General features: G+C 41.3%; 1 protein-coding gene across 1 annotated transcript; it reads left to right on the top strand.

Annotated features, from left to right (window-relative positions):
- The first annotated feature begins 1,230 nt into the window (after positions 1 to 1,230).
- Positions 1,231 to 25,599, top strand: PLEKHB2 (pleckstrin homology domain containing B2). Its single transcript, XM_081955939.1, has 8 exons — positions 1,231 to 1,388; positions 5,176 to 5,221; positions 10,207 to 10,359; positions 14,383 to 14,485; positions 18,593 to 18,632; positions 21,684 to 21,773; positions 22,290 to 22,392; positions 25,058 to 25,599. Exons 2-8 carry the CDS (start codon positions 5,185 to 5,187, stop codon positions 25,192 to 25,194), a joined length of 663 nt encoding a protein of 220 aa, XP_081812065.1. The 5' UTR covers positions 1,231 to 1,388; positions 5,176 to 5,184; the 3' UTR covers positions 25,195 to 25,599.
- Positions 25,600 to 27,894: the final 2,295 nt, after the last annotated feature.

The raw sequence follows: 27,894 nt of genomic DNA, 5'->3' as shown, positions 1-27,894 counted from the left end.
AATATATTGTTGGATTATATTTTTGTTGGATGATAGCTTTCTTAAACAGTAGCAATTTAAACCAGTTTTAATGTTAATATTTGTTTTAATTGTTTAATTGTTTAAATTAGTGTTTTATTGATTGTAAGCCACCTAAAGTTGCTTCTAAGCGAGATGGGCAGCATATAAGATAAATAATTAGTGTACCATAAAATCTCTTCACTTATTGATTGAAGGCAGAATTGACTACATCAGAAGCTGGATGTGTATATTACTTCAGATTTTCAGAACTTTTTCTGGGGCTAACATTGGCAAAAAAAAGTCTGTCATGGTAGTTGAAAAAATAGGATTCTGTTCCTCCACCTATTGATGTTAATACAATAATACAATTTTGGACCAATTGGGAATCATTGGGGGGTGTTTCTGCAGATGTTATTTTAATGTAGATTGCTATTTGAGTGCTTTTTTTCTATGATATGCTAATCTTGTAATTATTGTGCAATTTCATATTTTTTACACACTCACTGATATGTATAGTTGTACATCTTTGGATCTCAATGTTCTCAAGCATGTCCAAACAACAGCAAGCAGTTAAATCGCTGCATATTATGTTCAGCACTCCCACTTTCTCTTATATGATTCTACGAATTTTTAATACACTGTCCTTGATTGTAACAGTGCTGTAGAAGTATTTTCTCCAATACTCATTGCTATCACAAGAAACTGTTTATATGAAAGTTTTACATCTTCCTTTATTTTTATAATTTACAATTATTTTTTCATAATATTATTGCTTTTTCCCTAACACGTTATTTCTGCCATTCATTACATTAAAAAATAAGAGCACTATAGATCTGAGTTCACTTTGAGCATCCTTCATTTTGGGGAGTTAGTGTTACATATAGCCTCCTGGCACTATCCCTTAGCAGGTAATTGTTATAATCTCTTCTTGGCATAGTTTATTCCACTTCAGTTGAGATAGGAATAAAGGTTTGGCAGGGAACTATTGCAAAGCAGTGTTTCTCAAAGTTGGCAATTTAAAGATGTACGGACTTCCGCTCCCAGAATTCCCCATCGATGCGGAATTCGGAGTGTTGTAAGTCCACAGATCTCTCTCCATAGAGACCTATCTCCTGTGTTATTGCAACGTGATAATACTATATTGCACAATTAAATAACGACGTGTGTGTCATCACCTTCCTTCTCTTGCTTTGGGAAACTACAATTCCCACCTACAGTTATGAGCATGTGCAGATGTATTAAGTGACGCAAACGATCACAGGACCCATCTGATGAGAGAGGCCTGGGCGTTGGGAGGCGGTGCCGTGGAAGCTTTTCCATTTCTCGGCAATAAGGAAGAACGAAAGCCGGAATTCTAGGAGTTGTGCGCTCTTTGCAAAGTGTAACAGGTCAGTGAAGTCCCTTTTGCCCCTTCTTCTCGGTTGAAGGGGATAATTGCTTCTATGGGTTCCAGCAAAGGGACCAAAAGAATGGCTCCAGGGGTAACTTTTTAGGGCTCGAAGTTTAGATGCGCTGGAGGTCGTGTTTTTCCAGGCAGACGGCCGGGCGACGGGCGGTGGTACGCTTTGTGTGGGTCCTTAGTAGCGGAGGGGGAGGACAGAAAGAAAGCCGTACTACCGTAGTGGGGTGGGAGGGCGGCTGGCTGCCCCACCGGCTGCAACTCGTCTAGAGGAAGCAGAGGCAAATCCAACGAGGTCACGCTATCTCTGCGTTTTGTAATCCTTGGAGCTTGTAACGAGTTCATGGAGTCTGAATCGCTTATTTATATTCCCCCACCCCCCATCTTAATGTCAGAGAAAAGAAGGGTGTGGAGTTTTAAATCAGGAAAAGGAAGATTTAATGGCATTTCATCGTAGCCTTTTTAGGAGAGGGAAAGGAGGGATTGCAGGTTTTAAAACCATCTTTCACCCGTATAGAATTTCAAACTCTTAAGGGGAATTCAAGACTGCTGATTTGTTTCTTAAGAAGTGCTCAATATAAACAAACATCGGGCTGCCATAGGAAAAAAAAGTGCTTGCTTGTTTAAGTTTTTGCTTGGCGTTACTGTCATGTCCAAGGTTAAAAAATCCTGCTATAAGACAAAAGAAAAGAGTCGGGAGTTGCTTGTTTTTAAAGGATGCTGTCACTTCCTTTGTGCTTTTCTCTTAAGCAAAAAAGATTCTAAAAGAAAAGATTCTCTTTTATAAATCTGATGAAACAAAGATTAGGAAATTATTACTGATAGCTTCAAAAATAAATGATCTTTCCCCCCAGATACATGGATTACGATTCCCATTATCACTAGTCAACATATTAGGATGGCTTTATAGTTGTATTGTGTTAGATCGGGTAATGGAAAGGCACACAAGGCTAAAGGCAACAACAGCTCTTTATTAAAGTACAACAAGTAAGAACAATCCAGCGAAGGTTGAGTCTGACAGCAGCCCTTTTATAGGGAGCTGTCAGACCCTTCGACCAATAGGATTAAACCTCTGTTCCCGCCGGAACAGAGGACCTTGGTGGAAACCACTGTAGTTGAAACCAGTATCTAACATATTGAATGCTATCTTTTATTAGACAGTAAATACATTTTGATTAATAATAGCTGGTGATAATTATATTTGTGGTCCTAAAACATCTGGAAGCAGCAAGCCTGAAATAAAGTAATTATGAAATTAATCATTTAGCATTCAAGGGGCTGATAGAAAGTTAGCATTTGTTTCTAGTAAAGTGATTTATTCTGAATAGTGCAGTTTCCATCTCAAATGGATAAAATGTACTGTCTCAATTTTCATGGTCCATACAGTAATTTAGAAATATTCATTGTTAGGATGAATTATATATTCAATTTACCTATATATAATGCTTAATCCACTAAGATCAAACCAGTAATGTCTGTCATTTTTTATGAGTTAAAGTTTAACGGAGTGTTCAATATATTGGTATCTCTAGCTGAAAGAAATTTCAAGAATATTACTGTTCTAAATCTTGTTTTAAAGAGCTTATGCCAGTAATATGGAACATGATTCAATTGTAGGGCAAACTTTTACACAAAATATACTAGAGATGTGCAACTTCTTTGAAAGTTTGAAAGGGGTATTTAAAACGCAGCCTTTTCATGCTACTTTCCCAACACAATAAACACATGGAGATAATTGGGAAGAGCTTTAAAAGCAGCTGTGAGAATCTGGACCAAAAACAAACAAATAAATCCTGTTCTGTCAGTTTTGAGAAAAATTGCCTTGAGAGTTTTTTGTACATTTACTGATGAGAATTTTTCAGATTGCAGATGTAATTTTGCATTAGCAAATACAGGTGTGGTTTACCTTTCTTCTACTTATTTCTTGGGTTTTTGCTGCTTATCAGTTGAATTTGCCCTTAAAGCAGAGGCAGCATTGTTTTTAACAACTATATCCCTGGGCTGAATGGAAAATTGAGGATGGTTGAAAAGGGGAATAATAAAATCTATCAACTCCCACCTTTGCATTAACCATAGAATTAAGCCTGGATAGAACTTTATTGCCCAGGATTGGTGGTTGTTTAAAGCCAGTTTGGTGTAGTGGTTGAGACCCCAAGTAGAAAGTAGGAGACTGGCCTCTAGTTACACCTGAGGCCAGGGGTCAAACTCGCAGCATCACGGCGGTGTCACGTGACATAGCGGGACTTTTTCCCCTTCACTAAACAGGGCAGAGGCACATGACACGTCTAGTCTGCAGTTACATACCCCTGCCTTAGGCACAAAGTGAGCTGGGGAACATTTGGCCAATGACTCCCTCTCAAAGCTAGGAAGCAGGCAGTGACAAATCACTTTTGAAAAACTTTGTCAAGAAAACTCTAGGCATTAACCCAAGCAATTGCCAGGAGTTAAAAACCAACTTGAAGGCACACATATGAGGTGGGTTCCTACTGGTTCGGACTGGTTCGGCCGAACAGGTAGTAACTTGCCATGCCCCCGAACTGGTTCTCTCATCTTGTTTTTGCCTTCTGCGCATGCGCAGAGTGATTTTTGTTGCACTGTGCACACAGCGCGTCCCTGAGTGAACCGGCAATAGAAGTAGAAGCGGCAGCCGGAACCCACCGCTGATGCATGTGTGTACACACACACACACACACACACACACAAACAATCATGGGGGTAGCAGCAGTGGGTCTTGAAGTAGTCCATGGTTTGAAGACCTGGTTTTTTCTCAGCTGGGACTGTAAAATTTGGCATGTTTATTATTTTCCAAGTTGATTTTAGTTTCTAAATTAATTTCAGAAATTTGAAGATAGGTTAAATTGCTAAAGTGCACATGGATTAAATCAACTTGCATATATAGGTAATTGATTAATATATTTCTATCACAATTTTAATTTACAATTAAAAAAAATCATTGTCTTGTAATTATAACATTAAGTAACATCTAGTTTGGTCTGCCATGCCCAGGTGGTGCTTGGCCAGTCAGTTATGGTGCAGGTTCTCTAGCTGTTCTGTTTAAATAATGAACAGGAAATAATGGAAGAAAAGGCAGGTGCGCATACATTCAACATTAGATCTTGCTTATGTTTTTCCTAAGTCTAGAATATTAAATATTAAAAATGTTAACTGCCTATTTCTCAGAAGCAGAAAAGTCCTTCATATTGTATGATATTTTACTTTCTTAAATAACCTCCTAATAAAAATGTCCTGAAAACATTTAAGGGATTTTAGGGATCCTTAGAAGTTATGGACAGTTCAGTATATTTACAGTTAAAATTATGGACAAGAGCCAGTTTGATCTAGTGATTAAGGCACCAGGCTAGAAACCAGGAGACACTGAGTTCTCATCCTGCGTTAGTCATGAAAGCTGGCTGGTAGACTTTGGTCCTGTCGCTTTTTCTCAGCCCAACCCACCTCACAGGGAGGTTGTTGTGGAGAAATAGAAGGAGGAAGAAATATTGGTTATGTTGCCGCCTTGAGTTATTTCTAAAAAAAATAATGGTGGGATAAAAATAAGTAATAAATGGCCAAAATAATATCAATTATTTATTCTTTTGACCTATTACCACCATGAGAAAAGAATGCATTTTATATCAACTTTCACGAATTTGGCATCCTTTAGATATGTTAATAACAAGAGTTGGGATTCCTTTTGAGAATTGTTATATTGATGCATGTTCTCATTACTGCTATGTTTTGCTATATCTCAGAAGTCTATCATATTCTTTTTGCTCTAGAGATTGGTGATGGCGTTGGTGAAAAGCGGATGGTTGCTCCGACAAAGTAAGTAATGAATTCCATTATCCACTCTTTGCTTTGGGGGCAAATAGCTTGATATTAAGAGATAATGATTGGATCACTTCATATTGTTTGTTTTAAAAAGTCTGCAGACAGCATTCTCTATGCAAGGACTCCCCTCTCCCTTCCTTTTTTTCTTCCAATCTGGAGCTCCCCTTCCATCAGTAATTCTTCCCACAGGGCAATTTGCAATGGTGATGGTAGTGGGGAAGAACCCTCATAGTGGGGAGAAAGGGATTAAGTAGCTGTTCCCAGCAGAGACACATCCAGATATGCAAATCTATAACACCTATGTAAATGAAGACTCAATCATCCATTCTTTTGGCCTGGATGATTGAGTCTTCATTTATATTTGCAATACATTTTGGGGAGAAAGCCCTGCAGTTGACATGACAAGAGTTAGTATATCCCAATGACTCCATGCCTAACTTACATTTTTCATTTTGACTGAACAAGATATTTGGATGAGTAACAAAATGTTCCATTTTTAATAAACGATGGTCCAGTTGCCATGATTTAATCTTTTAAGATATAACTCCCATGATTTTCAATTGGGAAATGGTTGGGAATTCTGGAGTTGTGGACAACATAGTAGGAAAATATGGATTAGATATATCCTTCCAAAGTAGTGCTGCTTGGATTCAAAAAGTAGTGCTTGGTGGCTGCATGGATTAAGACAGAAAATGTCAGGTAAGTGAATAATTGAACTAGTTTATTTAAATTCTTACTTGATCTATAATTTGGTTCCTTCATCTTTCAGAAAAGCGTGTGAAAAAAGCTTCATGTTTGCATTATCATACTTTAATAATTGCCATTATTAAAATGAAAGTATTGTGCTAAGATCATTTTGGCCGTACAGTTATTATAGAGATGTCTATCTCCTTCACTGGTTAGAGGAGAAAACTTAATCGCTGGCCTTGATAAATGGTTTATTTATTATTATTTATTAGCGCTTATAGACCGCCCCCTCTCCCAAAAGGGACTCGGGGCGGTGTACAGTCTGTAGCAAAAATACAACAAGTTAAAATTATTAAATAAATAGATATGTGAGGAGGATAAAAGATATGCCAAACTGTACAGCTGAATAAATAAATCAGGATATACAAAATTTAAAATCCCAATATCCTGTAAAATTAAATTTAAAAGAGACAATCCCTCTAAAAACCAATAAAAGTGTGTATGCCAGGAGGAAAACATTATAATTATGCCAGACCAGCCAGTCGGAACAGGTGAGTCTTCAATTTCTGTCGGAAGGAGCGGAGGTCAGTAGTGGTTCTAATGTCGGGTGGGAGGTCATTCCAGAGGGTTGGGCCCATCACAGAGAAGGCCCTACTCCTCGGTGTCGCCCGTTGGCATTGCCTAGTGGACGGCACCAGGAGAAGCCCCTCCCTGTGAGAGCGAATTGGCCGCAAGGATGTGTGTGGGAGGATGCGATCCCGCAAGTAACTAGGCCCTGTGCCATGGAGCGCTTTAAAGATGGTAACCAGAACCTTGAAACGCACCTGAAAGACCACAGGCAGCCAGTGCAGCTCGCGCAGGAGAGGTGTTACATGGGAGTACCTGGTACTCCCCATGACTACCCGCGCGGCTGCGTTCTGAACTAGCTGCAGTCTTCGGGCGCGTCCCAAGGGGAGCCCCATGTAGAGAGCGTTACAGTAGTCCAGGCGAGACGTCACCAGTGCATGAGTGACCGTGCATAGGGCATCCCGGTCCAGAAGGGGGCGCAATTGGCGCACCAGGCGAACCTGGTGGAACGCCCCCCTTGCCATGGCTGCCACATGGTCATCCATTGACAGCCGGGCATCTAGGAGGACGCCCAAATTGCGCGCCCGTTCCACAGGGGGCAATTGTTCGCCCCCTATGGCCAGTGATGGGGTTAACTGGCTGAACCGAGGTGCCGGTAGCCACAGCCACTCAGTCTTGGAGGGGTTGAGTTTGAGTCTGTTGTCCCCCATCCAGACCCCGACGGCTTCCAAACACCGGGACATCACATCGACAGCCTCGTTGGGGTGGCCTGGGGTTGAGATGTACAACTGAGTATCGTCAGCGTACAGATGGTACTCAACCCCAAAGCCACGGATGATCTCACCCAGCGGCTTCACATATGCGTTGAACAAAAGGGGCGAGAGGACCGACCCTTGCGGCACCCCACAAGAGAGTGGCCTCAGGGTCGACCTCTGCCCCCCAGTCAACACACATTGCATCCGGCCGGAGAGGTAGGAGCCGAACCACCGTAAAACGGTGCCTCCGACTCCCATCCCCTCCAGCCGGCGCAATAGGATACCATGGTCGATGGTATCAAAAGCCGCTGAGAAGTCTAATAGGACCAGGATAGAGGAACAACCCCTATCTTTGGCCCTCCAGAGATCATCAACCAATGCGACCAAGGCTGTCTCTGTGCTGTGCCCGGGTCGGAAGCCGGACTGGCGTGGGTCTAGATATACGGATTCATCAAGGCGACGTGGAAATTGCTGCGCCACCACATTCTCAACAACCTTCGCTAAAAAGGGGAGGTTGGAGACTGGACGATAATTAGCTAGCTCCGTTGGGTCAAGTGAAGGCCTCTTGAGTAGGAGCCTCACCACCGCCTCTTTCAAGGCAGTCGGTAAGGAACCCTCACTCAATGAGGCGTTCACCAGGCCCAGGAGCCAGCCTCGTGTAACCTCCCAGGATGCCAGTACCAACCAGGAGGGACACGGGTCCATTGAACATGTGGTGGGTCGCAGCCGTCCACGCAACCCGTCTAAATCCTCGGGGGCAACAGAGTCAAACTCCTCCCAGAGTGGACTCACAAGACTCACTGTTGACGGCTCGTCCGGGCCACTGAGGGGGGCCCATCCGCTGCGGATCTGAGCGACTTTGTCTTGCAGATATTCCCCAAACTCCTCTGCTCTTCCCTGCAAGGGTGCCCCCCGCGTCTCCTGTGACAAGAGAGAGCGGGTCACCCTAAACAGGGCGGCAGGGCGGTTATCCGCAGACGCAATGAGAGCGGCACAATGTCTACGTTTGGCCGCTCTCAATGCCACAAGGTAGGTCCGTAAATAGGCTCTTACCTGTGTTCGGTCAGACTCGGAGCGTGAGGACCTCCACCTGCTCTCTAGACGTCTCCTATGGCGCTTCATCACCCTTAGCTCCTCAATATACCAGGGAGCCCGGGTGAGTCGCTGCCGTAGGAGAGGTCGCAAAGGCGCAACCCGGTCCAAGGCCCCCGCCGTCGCCCTATTCCAGGCGTCGACTAGGTCCTCCGACCGAGCGCGGGTCAGGGCTACAGGTAGTGGCCCAAGCTCCGTCTGGAACCTATCCGGTTCCATCAAGTGCTTGGGGCGGTACCAGCTTGAACAAACTGGCTCCACCTCCTCGCGGTGGAGGGTAGCGCCAGGGAATGAGTCTGTCAGAATGAGTCAGTTAATTCTTAGGAAGAGTCAGGAAATATTTCCTGGCATTCAAGCTGTATCTTAAAAATATAAGAGTAACTTACAGACTCAGACCTTGAAGCATTTGGTTCCTACATATCTGATTGGATGATTATGGGAAGCTTACTTGATTCTTGTTTCACAATAGTTGATATTCAGAGGAATCTCCAGCCTTCCCTGGGATCCTGAAGATAATTTGAGGTGTAGGGGTATTGTTCAATAGAGAGACATAGCCTCATCTTCCATGAGCATTTTTAATAGTCTTTTAAAGATTACAAGATTAATGGCTAGTGACCATTCCTATATCCCAAGGTAATGAATTCTTAACTTTTTTTCAAAGGGAAAATGTTTGATTTTTTGTTAAAGCATTGTAGAATGTTCAAACCCATCAGTTATTTTAGTTACTTCAGTGTAACAAATATTAGAATACTGGAATAATGAGAGTTGGATGGGATCTTTGGAGGTCTTCTAGTCCAGACAGAAGACCCTATACCATTTCAGAAAAATGGTTGTCCAGTCTCTTCTTAAAAATCACCAGTGTGGAGCACCCAGGGCTTCTGGAGGCACCCATTCCATTGATGAATTGTTCTAATTGTTATAAAATTTCTCTTTAGTTACATTTTGGCGTTCTATCTGTTACTCCTTGTCCTGCCCTGGGGCTGAAAATCTAGGTCTGTCTTATACACTGAATACAGCATTTTTCGCCTCCCAAAACTCCACCCCCTTCACCAAAATGGCCATGCATAGCTTGTAGGAGGCTTTCAGAGAGCTCCTGGAGACTTGGGAGGGCAGAAATAAGCAAAAAACGCAGCACTCTATAACAGTGATGGCGAACCAATGGCATGTGTCACTTCAGGTTTGCTCGGAGGGTCATTTTAAGCGTTCCGAAGGCTTCAGGGAAGCCTCCGGATGGTCCCTGAAGCCTCCGGAGGGCCTCCAGGGGGGCGGGGGAGGCTCTTTTCGCCCTCCCCAGGCTGCTATAAAGCCTCTGGAGCCTGGGGAGGGTGAAAAAAGCATGTAAAAATGGGGGGGGGGTCGCGCCTGTTGTGCGCACATGCACACTGGGGGTCCTGCATTGCATTATGGGTGCGGCACGCCTGCACACGATCCCCCTGCGCTCCCCCCACTTGTGGCACGCGAGCCAAAAAAGGTTCGCCATCGCTGCCCTATAAGCTTCCTAAAGGCTACCCATACCCTTTTTTTTGCAAAAACCGGGCCTGTTTTCGTGAAAATGGGGCCATTTTTTGCTCGTTTTTGGCTTCCCTACCCCCCAGAAGCACTCTACAAGCCGGCTAAGGGCTATTCATGCCCTTTTTATGAAAAAAAAAATGGGCCTGTTTTTGGGAAGTTTGCAAAGTACAAAATCTTTTTTTTTTTAAAAAAAAAATCCTCTTCAAAACCTTGCTGCATCTTATACTCTGAAAAATACGGTACTTATTTAATGACTGGGTGGCTTAAAAGGATAAACCTAGACACAACATGAATAGTTACAAGTCAGGTTTGCATATTGCTCACTTGTCTTCACCTTTCATGATTATTCTATATGTATTTCTTTAGGTACCATATTACGACGCTGGAAGAAAAATTGGTTTGATTTGTGGTCTGATGGCCATTTATTGTTTTATGATGACCAACATAGGCATGATTTAGAAGATAAAGTTCACATGAAAATTCACTGTATCAATATCAGAGGCGGAAATGAATGCCGAGGTGAGTATGTGCTTTTTATATTACTTTCCATTTTGCTTCACATGCCTATGTCTGCTTCCCCACTCTTATATATCTTAGAGAACTTCATGTATCTGTAATAGTATTAATGGTGTAGGTTTAAAACTAATAGGTTTGGATAGGATTTTAGTGTTCTAATAATTGACTTGCTGGCGGTGATAACGAGTCCTTTTATTTTTCTAATGATAGTATTTGTATACCTGTCTTTGATTAGTTTTTATTTCACAAGAGAAGACAGGAAGTTGGAAGTTTCAGCTTATATATTTCATAACGAAAGCAATATATGTAATGAACATTAAAACAATTGTTTTGCCTACTTGGCAACACTGTTCCCTCTAAGGTGCGAGGCTGCGCGGCCGCACACGTGGCAAGAAAACACCGCGCAGAAGTTTCCAACTGCCGCACAGTGATTTCTACTGTCACAGGCGCCGGAGGCTGGGGAGGTCCTTTGCAGACGGCTAGAACTGGCCGCCCGCAAAGGACCTCCTTGGACTTGTTTTGATGAGCGCGGGGCGACTGACGGTAGTTCAGCAAAGCAAGCCCGGGGAGTTCCTTTGTGGGCGGCCAATCCTAGCTGCTTGCGCCCGGCGCTGCGGCTAAAATGAACCCCCAAAGCCCCTGCCGCTACAGGAATATCTGCTACCGCCTCCTCCTCCTCTAACAGCACCACCACATTTGCTGCCCGATGCTGCGGCTGAGGTGAATCCGCCAAAGCTCCCGCCGGCGCCCCCGCCCGTGGCAGCGGCGCCTCCCCCTCCATTCGGAGCACCTGAGCTGGGCCCCGAGTTACCCCTGCCCCCTCCTCCTCTGCTGTGCTCTTGAGGAGCCACGAGGCCACGGGAGCCAGTAGGAAGGCGGCGGAGGGGGCGGGAGCAGGGGGAAAAGCCTCTTACAAGGATTTTGTAACTTGACAGCTTTAAGACTTGCGTGCTTCAAATGCCAGAGTTTTTGACCCAACATTTTGGTTGCTAAGCAGGAGCGTTGTTAAGTGAAACTATATAACACTTTTAATTAAGCGGGTACCTTGAATAAACATAACTTTGAGTTTCAAATAATACTGATTTCGTTGTTGTCTTAGGTGACACCTGTGAAAAAAATTCAGGTGCTGCTCAGGCATGAAAATGTGCCGCTCAAACACTATACTTTTCTGCTCACACTGAAAAAAAATTAGAGGGAACATTGCTTGGCAATAGTTTCATTTATTTCATCCAACTCTTCTTTGTTGCCTCCTGCTTAAAAGAGTTGAAAAACTGCATGGTATGTTTACATATACAAGAAAAAAAAATAAAGGAATATATGAAACAGTACTCCATAGGAGATAGAATAGACTTGTTTCCTGCTATTGTAGAGGTTAGGACTAGAACCGATTACTGGAAATTGCATACTGGCAGATTTCAGATACATCTGAGGAAGTGACATGCTCTAATTCCAACTTTGTCAGATCCTGGGGAAATGTTGAGGATTCTACAGTTAAAGTAAACACATTTGGAAGGTGCCTAAACTGGGAAGGGCTTGTCTAGATAAGTCCTCCCTTGTGATTTTGGAAATTATTTTGAGTCAAATGGTTGTCCATATTGCATTTCAAGTTCAAATGTCTTATTTTTTTAATGACTTTTAAAATACCATTTTTTTTGTTAATATGAGCTTTCATTTTGGATTCTGTCAGGGGAGATATTTCTTTTTCATTAGGGAAGCAACATTTTGTGTATGTGTGGAATCTCGGTCTGGAGGGAATCCCATCTCCTTTTGCCAAGATTCCTCCTACCCAGCCTCCAGCCCCCCTTGCAAGCAGCTCTTCAAGAGTGAAAGGACTGCCTGCCAAGGGAATAGGAATGCCTCTGGAGTGCTGCAGAAGTGGAGGGTAGATCCCAAAGATCTGAGCTATGTTCCTGCAACCCTTCAGAGGAGTGCTCTTCTGTGTATGGAAGAGCACTGAATTTGACTGGCAGCTTTCTCACTCTGTCTGCTTAATGATCTGGGAGATTGCTTAATGACTGCAACTGAGAGTGCTGGAATTGTGGTCATTTAGCAAAGCAAATCATGTAGGAATCTTGCTTAACAACTGATTCACTGGTTCCATTTGTGGTTGCAAACAAATTGTACATATTTCTTATATTTTTCAGGCATGGCTTCTGGATTTTGTTTAGGCTAGTGAAAGATACATAAAAAAACATTTTTCCCATTTTAATTGTCAAGTGCCAGGAGGAATCAGGAGATCCAGAACCTTCAAAAGCAAATAGAAATTAGTGGGAAATGAGAGTAGAAGGAATTCAAGGTGGGCAAGACTTAAACCTCTTGTGGGCATGAAGGGACTCATGACTGATGTGTTTGACCCCTCCCTTGAGCTCAGCCTGGTCAACTCCTACATTAATCCTTGGTTTGCTTATAATAGCTTGATTGATGTACGAAAAATATATATTATTGATAATTTATTGATTATTGTCAGGCCATCTACAAATATATATATATGTTTATTAAAATTGGAAATGGCAGCTACTTAACTCCCAACAATGCAGCATCTTTCCTCTTCTTTCTATTTATTAGAAGAATTAGACAGAAAAAAAGTTAGCATTGAAAATGGATGACCAAAAAAAAAACCACATTTAAAAAAAACCCCAAAACCTGTATTAACAGGTTTTGTTTTCCACAATAACCAATATAGAAACAACTAGTTTTCAGAAAGAAAATTTAAAAAGCTGAAGATGAAAAGAATGCAGTACTCAATTACAAGTTTCATGTGGCTAATCAATCTTATTTTTCCAAACCTCAAGTACTAACCAACATTAGAAGTTACTGAACTTTTTTTAGCTTTATAATTTTATGGACTTAAAGTAGAAGATAAGTTGTTTTTATCCTTTCATATATTCCTTTGTTTTTTGATCTGGTACTTTTAAAAACATACATCATTTTACACCTGAACTATTTTCAATCAGAATAGAGCTGGAAGAGACCTTGGGGGTCTTCTAGTCCAACCTCAAGTAGTGATGGCGAACCTATGGCACGCGTGCCACAGGTGGCACGCGGAGCCATTTGTCAGGGCACGCGAGGCGCTGCCCTGTTAGCTGGCCAGCTGAGTTCACCCTTTTTAAAAGCCATTTTTTGCCCTCTCCAGGCTCCAGAGGCTTTATAGGAGCCTGGGGAGGGTGAAAAGAGCCTTCCCCCGCCCCGCCGAGGCCCTCTGGAGGCTTCATGAGCTTCTGTGAAGCCTCCGGAGCGCAAAAAACTGGCCTTACGTGCAAACCGGAAGTTCAGGAACGGACTTCCGGTTTGCTCGGAGGGTCCTTTTGACTGCTCTGGATGCTTCAGGGAAGCGTCCTGAAACCTTCGGAACGCTTAAAACGACCCTCCGAGCAAACCGGAAGTGACTTCCGGTTTGCTCGGAGGGTCGTTTTGAGCACTCCGAAGGCTTCAGGGAAGCCTCTTGAAGGTCCCGGAAGCCTTCGGAACGCTTAAAACGACCCTCCGAGCAAACTGGAATTCACTTCCGGTTTGCTCGGAGGGTCGTTTTGAGCACTCCGAAGGTGTCGGGAAAGCCTCCTGACGGTCCCTGAAGCCTTCGGAGCGCTTAAAACGACCCAGTTTGCTCGGAGGGTCGTTTTGAGTGCTCCAAAGGCGTCAGGGAAGCCTCCTGACGGTCCCTGAAGCCTCCAGAGGGCATCCGGGGGGGCGGCTGTTTTCTCCGACTCCAGGCTCCTATAAAGCCTCTGGAGCCTGGGGAGTGCGAAAAAATCATGTAAAAATGGGGGAGGGGTCGCACCTGTAGTGCGCGCATGCGCACCGGGGGGGTCACACATTGTATTTTGGGTGCGGCACGCCTGCACACTACTCCCTGCGCTCCCCCCACTTATGGCACATGAGCTAAAAAAGATTTGCCATTGCTGCCCTATACAATTTGAGAAAAGTGGCTGTTACGTCTCTGCTTAAAAACCTCCAGTGATAAAGTGTGTCTGTGTGTATATATACACTTTTCATCACAAGGTGTAAAAACATCTCTATTTTGGGCAGGTTTTCAGCCTCCGGAGGGCAAAGCTAAAGACTGCTTGCTGCAGATAATTTGCCGTGACGGGAAGGTGCTCAATCTCTGTGCCGAAAGTACCGATGATTGTTTGTGAGTTTTGACTGATTTGCCTCTTCTGCTTTGATTTAAATATAGGAGTTTAGTAACTTTCATAACGGAAGTAGCTCATATTTGCATAATAACTTTTGGTATAATCTGTATACATGTACGAATTAGGTAAAAAAGAAACAATTTTACCAATTGCAAAATGTTGGTCTTTTTGGTTTTCTCTTTTTTGTAATTCACAAATTCTTTTATTTTTTATGTTTCCTGTATCTGTCCGTGTATCTTCTTATCAGCAACTAAGTATACTTGTACATAATTTTTAAAATGTATTGCTGTTCTTCATGAAGATATAGATGTTAATCTTACTTTTCATGACCTGTTGACTTTATCTGATGACTTGGAAGTTCAGGAAAGGAATCATGCTAGATTATTCTGAATATTCAATTGAATGTATTTTCTTTTTTTTTTCAAGATTAATAATAATAATAATAATATATTTATTTCTTAGCCGCACCCTCTCCCGAAGGACTCGGGGCGGCGTACAATGAAACATACGAAATAAATATGTGGACAAAACAAACATATAACAAAGACATATACTGAGACATACACAAGGAGGAGGTCGGCTAAAAATAAAAACAATTAAAATACTGTAATTAAAACCCCTAGAAATTAAATATAAAATACCCAGTTAAAAACCCGTCAGGAGCGATATGGTTAGATCAAAGTTGAGCCAGGCCAGCTGCTTGGAATAGGTGGGTCTTAAGCTTAATACGGAAGGAGCGGAGCGGAGGTCAGATTATTAACGTTTTATTAGCACATTACTGCTAAAGCAACCCTAAGTTTCCCTCTATCAATTAGAATATCACCACATAATTTTTGCGCTTGATACGTTAAAAGCAACTACTGTGAATTAGATTATGTTGTGATCCTTTTAATCCTCAAGGTGAATATCAAATCATATGTTGCAAATGTTTTCTTATAGAAACCATTGGTCATCAGAGTGATGAAGTCATTAGGAAAGGATTAACTCTCTTTGAGTTGAAAAGGCAAACTGATAAAGAATCCTTCTCCTCCTCCTCCTTTTAACTTTAACTTTATTTAGATTTATAAACCGCTCCCTCTCCCCAAACGGACTCGGGGCGGTGTACAGTCAGAGTAAAAACATACATATAGATAGAGGAGGCAATATACAAACTGTACAGTAAAATAAAATTAAGAACAACGTTAAAATCAACCCCTAAAATCTACCCCAAAGTTAAAAATAATTAAAAATAACTGCCAGGAGGATAAGAGTAGAACTATAAATGGGCTGCTGCTGCTCCTCCTTCTCCTCCTCCTCCTCCTCCTCCTCCTCCTCCTCCTCCTCTCACTTTCTAGCTAACACATTTTATATATTCTCGAAGGTGACAGTGGAAATTCTGAGTTCATCCATAGAAATATTGATCTGAGCCCTAATGTCTTGTGGTACCTAAGGAGAAGAGTGAGAGCGGCAGTGACAGGTGAACTGAGGTTGCTCTGAGGCATCACTATGAGTGGCATCTCTAACAAAGCAAGCAGCAGTTGTCAGCTCAATTATGGCTTGGTTCTCTGTTTTTTAGGGCTGCTCTTAGTCCTGAGGTCCCGATGGATTAACGATATCTTAACAGGAATTTGAAGTTGGTGAGGGCTTTTGAGATAAGGGCCTATTTTCAGTGAACTGCTTCTAGTCCCCTGCCACTTCAGGCATTATGGTTTGCTGAGAGCAGGTCTAATATTTACAATACTATACAATACAATAGCAGAGTTGGAAGGGACCTTGGAGGTCTTCCAGTCCAACCCCCTGCCTAGGCAGGAAACCCTATATCGTTTCAGACAAATGGCTATCCAACATCTTCTTAAAGACTTCCAGTGTTGGGGCATTCACAACTTCTGGAGGCAAGCTGTTCCACTGATTAATTGTTCTAACTGTCAGGAAGTTTCTCCTCAGTTCTAAGTTGCTTCTCTCCTTGCTTCTTGTTCTACCCTTGGGTGCCTTGGAGAATAGTTTGATTCCCTCTTCTTTGTGGCAACCCCTGAGATATTGGAACACTGCTATCATGTCTCCCCTAGTCCTTCTTTCTCTTAAGCTAAACCTGCCCAGTTCCTGCAACCGTTCTTCATATGTTTTAGTCTCCAGTCCCCTAATCATCTTTGTTGCTCTTCTCTGCACTCTTTATTGTCCCAGAGTCTCTTTCTCTCGGACATATAAACACACCCTCCCAACACACACACATGAATGACATAATAGAAAAGACTTCCTGCAGTCTTTCTACTTTCACTCTGTTTTCTTTCATTCCTTTCGAGATAATTTCCCCCCATGTTTCATTCTTGAGACTACCAAATGAGCTGTTCCATGCTCAGAATTACTAATCATACTGGGTGACATTAGTTTTGTTTTCCTAATATTGAACATTGCATAAATGGATGATGTTTTTCCTAATAGTCTGAAAGTCAGTGAGGAAAACAGTGTGCATTGTCATTAAAGGGTATGAAATTTTCAAAATGACAATGGGGGATTGAACCCTTTCCCTTCTAATGCTATTATAAGTCACAAGACGTTGTACTGATCAGTATCTCCTCATCTTCATAGGGTGCCACAGAACGTGCTTTGCACGTGATGAATTTAAGCAGATCCTGTAATTTTGATTATTCTAGATAGTGAGTTAATCTTCAGTGAGCTACATTTATTACTCTTTAAAGAAAAACTGGTTCTTTGCTGCACTGCTAGCTATTAACACATTACATTGGCCATTCCACTAATTGTAGGGAGAGCTCAAGAAGATTGAGATGATTCAGGAAAGCAACAAATAATTTTGGCCGATCTTTCTATAAGCACCCTTTTGCCCACATAGGGTATCAGAGTGTGCTGTGTTACCCATAGTAACATAGTACGTTTTCATGTCAGCAGCATTGCTATAAGGATCAAGAACTTCGATGTGCAGTTTGATAGTCCTGTCAAGAAGAGACATTAATCTAATAGTCTTACATTTTAGACAGGATGTGTATCTGTTTTATTTTTTATATATTGTCCTTAGAGTAGTGGGTAACGGTTTATAAGTAATGTAGCTTATGTGGCTGAAATGGATTCCTGTGACTGATAATTATTCTTTTTTTTAAAATCATTTTTATTAAAGAGTTTAACAATATTAAAAGATAAAGCAAAATCAGAACAAGAAAAGAAAGTAAAAAAATATATAAAGTGCAAAAAAGAAAGGAAAAAAATAAAAGAAATATTAAAAATAATATTTAAAGAAGTAATTCCTGATCTTCCTTGCAACAAGTGCAAGAATACTTAATATATCCCCATCCACATAAAATTACATAGTTAACAATTTTCTATAAAATCTACCATCTGGTGACCAAAGAAAAGAAACTTCACAGAACTGTTAAATCTACCATTCAATCTTTAGAGTAGGCGTCTTCAAACCTTTTAAACAGGGGGCCAATTAACGGTCCCTCAGACTGTTGAGGGGCTGGACAAGCTAGCCGGATGTTGCTAAATGATCATGTGATTGGGTGGGCATGGCCAATTTAGCAGTCCTCTTTTCCTCTCTGGAAGACAGGGAGGCAAAAAACATGCTTGGTTTTGGCCTCTAGAGACTTCCGTGCGTCCGATTTTTGACCACCTTAGCCTCCAGAAGGTGAGTGAGGGCAGTGGGGTGATGTGGGCAGGGTAGCCTTGTAGTCCCACATGGGCCGGATTAATGGCTTCGGTGGATCATATCTGGCCCGTTGGCCGTAGTCTGATGACCCCTTCTTTAGAGCATGAGGTTTTAATGCATTGGTATAGAGTCACAACGTTCTAGATATGGACAGTTAACATAATGCTCCCTTCCACTGTGGTTTGATATGCCAGATTCAGATGGTTAAGCCACATCCCAGCCAAATTGTGGTCTCAGTCTTTACTGATGTCGTATGTCTTTATAATGAATGCCGAACATATTATATACAGTTTCACTTTGAATATTATTCCATATTCATACATTGTTATAATATATAAATAATTCAAATATTTGAATTTTTATTATTAGACCATGGTTCAGTTATAACTGGTAACATTGCATACATTAGTTGATCTTTGCTAGTGATTTGTTTCCTTTTAGTGCTTTATTTAGCTCATGTTTCTTGTAGGGCTTGGAAAATTGCTCTTCAAGATGCCAGAACAAATGAAGTGAGTATTTTTTGTTGTTATTGGTGCTGAGAGACTTAACTATTCATTTGTTTTGAATCTAATTCCACTTCAGTAATCTAATTCTAGGCTGTTTACAAGCTTTACTATCACTAATATTTTAATAATTGGTAAACATGTAATACTTTATAAATAAATACATTTATTATCTTTCCCCATATGTATATCAGGCCTCAATTCTAAATGGGTTTTTGTTAAGTAATTAAGCTCCCCGTTAGGAGAGTGAGTATGCAGAGAAGCGTAATGAGAGTGGTATGGAAGAACACACACAAACCAGCATACAGAGACACTGAATAGTATAAAAATATAGTAGTTTACAATGTAGAAATATAGATGTATTCAGAGTCCGGTTAACAGTCCAAGTCATACACGGTTCAGTAATTCAGTTATCAAAATAGTCAGTCTAACACATAAAATATAGCTAAACAGTAGCAAACTACAATACCTCAAAATACACTGATCAGCTTCTAACAAAACAGAGAACTAACAGCCATTCTGGCTCCCTCTTATAGCTGCTTGAGGTAACAAACCAATTACATCTCTTAAGCATTTAAAGTAACAGATACATTTGTTACAATCATGGCTTATATACATTGCCAAGCCAAGCCTAGGGTTACAACAGTTTTGATTGGGAAACTACAAGATAAAACGTACAGTAGAAAGATAGAAAACAAAAGTTAAACATAACAAATGGCCAAGAAGGAGCAAAACCGCCTTGGACAAGATGGTTTTAATTTGTTTGTAAAATGCAAGCAGGGTTAGAACATTCTTCATTTCCAAGAGAGATTATTTCAGAGGGTGTGGGGAGCAGTACTTAGAAAATCTATCACTTGGTTCTCATTCCAATTGAATCCCATAAAGAGGACGAACCTTCAACAAGCTTTGAGCTTGAGCTACTGATACCGGGGCATCCTGGCATAGGCAGGCATTAAATGACACACTAACTCATATTGGGTAGAAGCTCCCATGGTTGTGAATTTCCACTGTTCTTTAAAGCACATTTGCTTTAACTGGGAGTCCAGTATTATTTCCAAATTGTGGACCCATCCTTTAGGAAAAGCAGAAGCCCATCAGTAAGAGTAACTTTTGGAACCAACCATATTGATCGCTTTGCTGTTTGTTTATAAACAACAACTCTCTCAATTAGCTCACTTTTCCATTTGGTGCTGTTGAAAAAAGAACTTGGACAGCTTGTATGGCTGAGTAAAAGTCTTTCAAAAGCAACACACCGGACAATATCTGAGCAATGTTAGTTGACAATGTGCATTGTGTCTTTGAAGAAACCAGGCTATTGGCAAATTGCTAGGATCAGTGCCACATTTGACATTGCTCATTATTGCATTTATTGAGTAGCCCAATCTGAGGGGGCGGGAGGGGGGGACCAATAGAACACAATGATGATGCTTACCACTTTTTATCATGTTTGTTACAAATTGTGATTAAAAGGGATGATTTAAATGCAAATAAGAGCAGAATCTGCAACCCAAGTCCCCTGTATTGTATAATAAAACATAAGCTTTCAGGGATAAAAGAAAAAGGGAACTTTCCATATATAGCCAAATATTTAGTTTCCCAAAGTTAAACTATAGGGAATATTTTTTAAAAAGTATTTCCCTTTCCCCTTTCCCGCTCATGAAGGTAAACCTTGGGGAATATTCAAGTCAATGGTGGCAGAGTTAAGCTCATGAATAGATCTGTTCTACCAAGTCAAGCAACTTTGGTGGCTGGTGTACTCAAGGTTTGTTGGATTACAAGTCCTGTCCCTTTGCTGGATGAGGTGGTGGTACCTGTAATCTAATACACTTGAACGGAGCACCAGGATTATGCAAGCAGACTTCAGAATCAGTTGAGTGAGAGGTTTGTAACATAACAACTTGTTTTGTAAAAAGCCACAATTCGTTTGTAGAAGTGAAAAGGCAAAGGGAAAGAAAGAGTCCCGGGGAGAGCAACATAGCAATAGCCTTTTTAAATAAATAGTGGGTTGTGTAATACTTTAAAAACAAACAATGGATTCAGTCACTGCCTGCAGAAAGCCAACAAAATCAAGTTGTTTTTGAATAAAAAACCATTTTCCAAAACCTGGTGGGACTCCTGATTGGGATTCTTATTCTCATTCTTATGGTACTTATCAAGTGGGCTTTTGAAAATAGTTTCCTGTGCAATGCCATCCATTATGGTATTTCTCAACTGCTGAAAGAATTGAGTAATGAAAGACACCTAGAGTTCTGAAGTTCTTTTTTTCCTAAAAAGTCTGTTGTGTGGTCATAGGATTAGTTTTACTATCACAAGTATTGGCCAGCCTAATCTGTGTTACTGCATTACAGCAGCATCTTCTATTGTATTCCTCTGGAATTTTTAATGCACTATTTTCATTTGTCATCTTTCTGATATTACTGTATTTTTCGGAGTATAAGACGCACCAAGATTTTGAAGAGGCAAATTTAAAAAAAAAGTTTTTGCACTCTGCAGACCTCCCAAAAACAGCCCGTTTTTTCTGCGAAAACGGGCCTGTTTTTCTCCCCCCCCCCCAAAAGGGCATGAATAGCCTTTAGGAGGCTTGCAGAGTTCTCCTGGGGGCTGGGGGGGGGGGATTGAGCAAGAACCCCATTTTTTGCTCATTTCTGCCCTCCCCAGCCCCCAGGCGCACTCTGAAAGCCTCCTAAAGGCTATGCACAGCCATTTTGGTGAAGGTGGTGGAGTTTTGGGAGGTAAAAATGCTATATTCAGTGTATAAGACACACCCAGATTTTCAGCCTCTTTTTTGAGGGAAAAAGGTGAGTCTTATACTCCAAAAATACGGTAAATAGAAAGCAAAACTGACTTAACTTGTGTAGCATGCATAATAAATACTAAATTATCCAACTATTAGTTAGAAACATTCTTTTGGGGGAAAAACATCTTTGTCTTTTTCAACGAATACCTTCTTTGTGCAAAAGATGTTTATTTGCCTTTTTTAGTTTTGATATGCTTAGTTGCAGTTGTCATTTAATAACAAGACCAACTTTTGCTGTATTTTTATGTTGATGTGTCCAGGCTTATGTTGCTTCTGAGGTGATGTATGATGACAATGCGATTTCTTCAGCACCCCCTCCATATACAACTTATGCAACACCATCACCTGAGGTACATCAAGTCAGATGTGTAAATGATTTAAAACGGTAGTAATTGACATGCTTTATATTATCATGCATTAAACTTATTGACAGGAACTCTGACTTGAAGCAGGACTGTTAGAAAGTACTTTTTATTTTTCCATACAGGTGCATTATACCCCCACTCCTAATTAAAACATAGCTTGTAACTTCCTAATCCTGAGACCCTACCTAGACACTTGTGGACACCATGGATATAACTCACCCTTACCTGTCCATTTGATTATTTTGACTGAAAGCAAGTAAATGCAAAATTAAGATGTGCAAAGTATTTATCTCAAGTTTATCCTTTGTTTCTGAGGAGTAATGTGGTCCCCATAAGCTCCTAAAGCATTCTTAATTAAATTAAATCAAATTGAATGGTAGTCTTTCTGTGAAGAAAAAAATAAAGAGGCATAGATAGCTAATGACAGAGAGAGAATCCTGAGAAGGTAAAAGTGGTACTTTCTTTCACAAATGCTTCTAACATGACTATTAATTCCCTTAGGTTTATGGTTACCCACAATTCAATGGTGCATATCCAGGAACTCAGATCATCTACACTTCTAATGGACAGACATATGCTATGCCTTACCAATACCCAAATCAAGGTACTTGTGCTTTATATTTTTCTCTTGAGCTGATTCAGAGTTTAGAGTCATTTTTAATGTACAAATTATGTATAAGTAGTTTTTTATGCTACATTAGGGGCAAGCAATCCAAAGCAATCCAATCCAAAAGTGTAACCCCTACCCCTTGTTTATTTTAAATTAGACAAGACTAAGCAAAATTGTTGGATTAGGACTATTAAGAAGCTTAATGCTGTTATTTTAGGCTTATTGGTTTTTTAATGAGAAATTGACTATTGAAATTTAAGCCGTGTTATCCTGGTGGTGCAACAGTAGGCAAGGAATCCTATCTAGCCTAAAATTGTTTACTTTTGCCATTTATTAAGAAATGGGGAGAATGTGTGGTGGAATCCCCAACTAGAGTGGGGAGAAGAGTGGATAAAGAGATTGGCAAGTTTGGAATCTCTCCGGGAAGAAAGCAGCTGAGGCCAGACCCTCCCTAAAATTCCTGAAGCCTTTATCTGCTGTTTGCTTTATCTGCAAGAGAATGCAGTTAGTCTTGCAAGATTCTTGTAAATAGGCTAGCAGCAATAAGGAACTCTGTTCAGCTCATGGTGTCATTCTGTTTCCTTGCACCTGAAAGAAAGTATTTGATTTAACCTGTTTTATATCCCGTGTATTTGCACTGAATCAGTAAGTTATTTTGGAAACAGTTCTATACATACCGTATTTTTCAGAGTATGAAACACTCCGAAGTATAAGGTGCACCTAGCTAATGGAGAGGAAAACAAGAAAAAAAAATCTGCCTCTGACTCCCAGCAATTTGCCTCCTTGCAGCAAACAGCCTGTTTCAGTTTCAGTTTAGCCTGATTAGCACAAGAAAAAAAATTCTGCCTGTGCCTCCCAGCAATTTACCTCCTTGCAGCAAACAGCTGTTTCAGTTTCAATTTCAGTACAGCCTGATTGGCACAAGCAGCTGATTGTCAGTTGGATCAGTCTCCCAATAATCAGCTGTTTTAGGCTGGAGGGATTGCCATAGCCCCCAGATGGCGAACCTATGGCACGCAGGTGGCACGCTGAGCCATTTGTCAGGGCACGCAAGGCGTTGCCCTGTCAACTGGCCAGCGCCCATGCATGCGCTGGCCAGCTGAATTCAGCCTGTTTTAAAAGCATTTTTCGCCCCCCCCCCCCAGGCTCCAGAGGCTTTATAGGAGCCTGGGGAGTGTGAAAAGAGCCTCCCCCACGCCCCCCGGAGGCCCTCCGGAGCCTTCAGGAGCTTCCCAGAAGCCTCTGTAGCGCAAAAGACCTGGCCCTATGGGCAAACCAGAAGTTTGGGAATGGACTTCCGGTTTGCTCATAGGGTTGGTTTAAGTCCTCCGGAGGCTTCAGGGATCTTCAGGAGGCTTCCCTGAAGCCTCCAGAGGACTAAAAACGACCCTGCGAGCAAACCGGAAGTGACTTCCAGTTTGGTCGTAGGACCAGTTTATGCCCTCCGGAGGCTTCAGGGAAGCCTCCTGAAGGTCCCTGAAGCCTCCAGAGGGCCTCCAGGGGGGCGAGGGAGACTGTTTTCACCCTCCCCAGGCTCCTATAAAGCCTCTGGAGCCTGGGGAAGGCGATAAAAGAATGCAAAAAATGGGGGGGGGGCTTTCATGCATGCATGCGCACGGGGGGTTGCATTATGGATGCGGCATGCCTATGCACGACCCCTGCACTCCCCCCCCTTATGGCACGCGAGACAAAAAAGTCTCACCATCGCTGCCATAGCCTATTGCTGCCTCTGCACGACCTGTTTCAGTCTCTATGTGCCCCATTTTCCACCCGTTTTGGGCTGGGGGGATCGGAATGGGTGGAAAATGGGGCACACGGAGGCCGAAAATGGGGCACGCAGCAATAGGAAATGACAATCCATGCAGCCTGAAACAGCTGATGGTCGAGAGGTGATCCAACTGACAATCAGCTGCTTGTGCTAGTGAAGCTGTTCTGAAGCTGAAACTGAAACAGGCTGTTTGCTGCAAGGAGGCAAATTGGTAGGAGGAAGAGGCCAAAAGGTGGGGGCAGGCGGGACTACATTTGGTGTATGAGATGCACCTATATTTTCACCCTCTTTTTGGGGGGAAGTGTGTCTTGTACTCCGAAAAATATGGTACTTATTTGGAAATAAATGTTACTGAACTCAGTGGGACTCATTTATGAGTAGATGTTTAGAAGATTGCACTATTGAGTATATCCTGTTTGCATCCACTCACAGCAAAATAGCTTAGTCAGTAATTTTAGAATTAGGTTTTAGTTTTGTAGCTACAGAATTGGCTCCATTTTACAGACACATTCAAATAGGACCTCTTGCTCTTCCTAAGTAGTTTGGAGGATTGGGAATGAGTTAAAGGAGAGTAGTATCTGAATACACATACAGTCTTAATCAACTCTTTTACTCATACTTCTTCATTTACCCCTTGTGCATATCTGAATAAGTTAGAGAATATTAGGTGTGTCCTCTAATGCTCTTTGCTATTAAATTCAAGATTTTCTAGTTGATATTCATTACAAAACTTCTTTTATTACTTCATGATAAGGTTTAACCCAGAATATGTTGAATGTCCAATTTTATGGAGATCTAACATTCCTTGTGCTAGAACAGTACAAAAATAAACAATACAAAAAGAAGTTATTTCAAGTTTAGTTCATTGATGCCTCTCTTTTTTCCCTTCAGGTCCTTATGGCCCGCTTCCTGCAAACCATGTCATCATTCGAGAACGTTACCGAGATACTGATGGAGACCTGGCATTGGGCATGTTGGCTGGGGCAGCAACGGGAATGGCCCTGGGCTCATTGTTTTGGGTCTTTTAGATTTTCTTTGGAGCTTCAAGTTGAAGGAGGTTCTTACTATCTTCTGTGTATAATATATATATATTGGTAAAGTAGTGTATAGGCATTTCATAAGTTCTAACAATAATTTGGCTAATGATACACTGGAATTAGTTATCACATTCTTAATCATCTAGAAAGTTCACTTCAGTTAAGAAAGGTCAAGTAAGTTTGAGCCTATGTAATGATAAACAAGTAGCAGTAATAACAAGTGAAGTATTACTAATAGTGGCTAAACAGCCACAACTGACTTCATTTTATGGTGAAATATTAACAATTATCTTAAAATTGCTTCAACTGCTGCCTCAAAAGGAAGCTCAAGTATCTTTTTTAAAAACTCGAAGACAAAAGATAATGACTTTATTCACTTGTTGAGAGAGAGAGAGAGAGAGAGAGAGAGAGAGAGAGAGAGAATCTCTATGTGTGGATTTCGGTTGGTCTTGCATTTCAACAGTTGGTGAATATTTGCCAGAAAGAGAGATAGCAATATATAAATCCTCCTAGATCGCCATAAACACTCCAACATTTTGTTTTGGAACTATTCCAATCTGTACTTGAAGGACTTTGATGACCATGCAAGTAATGCCAGTGTCATATAAATTGCTATTTTATTTAGTTGGAAGACTAGCAAAAGCCTGGACATCATCCTCTGGATCTGCTGTGTTGAATTATTAGCACTCCAAGCCAAATGGAGATAATGTTACTTAGAACTCTGGGAGTTGCCATCCCATCCCATCAGAGGGATGTCAAGTAAGGGAACGGACTACATATTAACACTCTCAATTTGATAATTTTAGCTGTCCCAGAATAAATCAAGTAGCGAAATGATTCAACTTGTATGTGAAAATAATGTGGTTTCGGTCATGATAAATAATAGGAGATGTTATAGTTCTACTGGGCATGTAAAGCTTTTTTATATTATTCTAAATATAGTAGAATGATATAAATAGAGAACGGGGTCTAACAAAAACTTAGCACAAGAAAATACTGATTTCTGTAAGCTTTGCATTAAGCATATGCGGTTACTTTTTGCCTTAGGGATATATGCAACAACACAATTTAATGAGAGATATGGGTGTCATCCATCATTATTGAACTTGGAAGTTTTCTTTTAAAGAAATGAATAATCTCTCTGCTAAGATAATTGTTCTTGTTTCGATGAGTAGATCCAGTCTAGGACATTTCATGTGATCACACTGTAAATTGAAGATAATAAATGTTTCATAAATATATGTATTTAAATAATTTATAAGTTATGTTGGAATATATAAGTTACATTGGAAGCCTTTAAGATATAAGAAACTGATTATATAGTGAAAATTAATACTAGCGTTTGCTCTTTTTATGTAACTTGTCAAATGCACCTTTTATGATTATCATACATTTCTCCCAATCCCCTATTTCTATCTACTGTATTTGTACTTTTAAAAAATAAAATAAATCTAGTCTTTGAACTGCTGCAAGTTTAAATGGTATATATTCCTGGCATCTCCTGATAATTAACTAAACACCAAAGATTATCACATGACATATCAAAACTCTAAAATAAGTCTTTTATTGGAACATTTGCATTCTTATTATGCAGAATTCTTTGAAGTTAAAGAGAGTTTAATTTGATCTAGTGCAGTGGTTCTCAACCTGTGGGCTGGGACCCCTTTGGGGGTCAAATGACCCTTTCACAGGGACCATCGGAAAACACATATTTTTGAAAAAATACGGAAAACATAAAATAATTTTATGGTTGGGGGTCACCACAACATGAGGAACTGTATTAAAGGGTCGTGGCATTAGGAAGGTTGAGACCCACTGATCTAGCGGTTAAGGCCACAAGGCTAGAAGCCAGGAAAATGTGACTTTTAGTCTGACCTTAAGCATAAAAACCATCTGGGTCACTTTAGGCCAGTCATTCTCAGCCCAAATCACCTCACAGGGTGGTTGTTATAAGGAAAACTGGGAGAGAAAGGAGTAATAAGTATATTAGCTGCTTAGAGTTATTTATGAAATAAATGAAATAACACAAAAAATTATAAAACCCCAACCCTAACCCTACATACTCTAGAAGGAAAGAAAACAACCCAGTGTGTCATCTATAGTAGTGATCTCCAAACTTTATGGCCTGGGGGATGGGAGAGGAGAACCCGGTCACTTAAGCAGTGGCTGGTGTGCCGGTGTGTACCTGTGTGGGTGCCTGCCAGCCCGGCGCTTACGCAAGCTGAGCCTTGCACGCATGTACATGCAGGCGCGTGTTCCAACCAGCCACACACGTGGCTCAATTATAAATAGGCCATGGTCCAGTAGTGGGCTACAGCCCACAGGTTGGAGACCCCTGATCTATAGCAGTGGTTATCAATCTTTTCTTCACTACGGACCGCCTTTAAATGCTCTTTGTGGCCACTGATCTCCAAGACTTAACTCAAGATTTAAATCCTAACATTTCTTCAAGGCTTTGTGGATCCCCTGATAGAACATCACAGCCCCCAGGGATCTGCAGACCACCGATGGAGAACCACTGATCTATAGAATTCCTGGGGCAGGTCAGAGAGTTTTGGGTTTATGCAAGGGAACTGACAATGAAAGAAGTGCCATGTCCTACAAGGCTTAGGGATACCCGGTGCTGAAAAGATGGTGTATGTGTGTGTGTGTGCAAGTGTGTGTGTAAATAATGGGGGTTTGAAGGAGGAA

The sequence above is a fragment of the Natrix helvetica genome (genome assembly GCF_964273705.1).
Source record: "Natrix helvetica genome assembly, chromosome: 5".
Lineage (NCBI taxonomy): Eukaryota > Metazoa > Chordata > Lepidosauria > Squamata > Natricidae > Natrix > Natrix helvetica.
The sequence above is the reverse complement of the archived record's forward strand: the minus strand, read 5'-3'. Positions and strand labels throughout refer to the sequence as shown.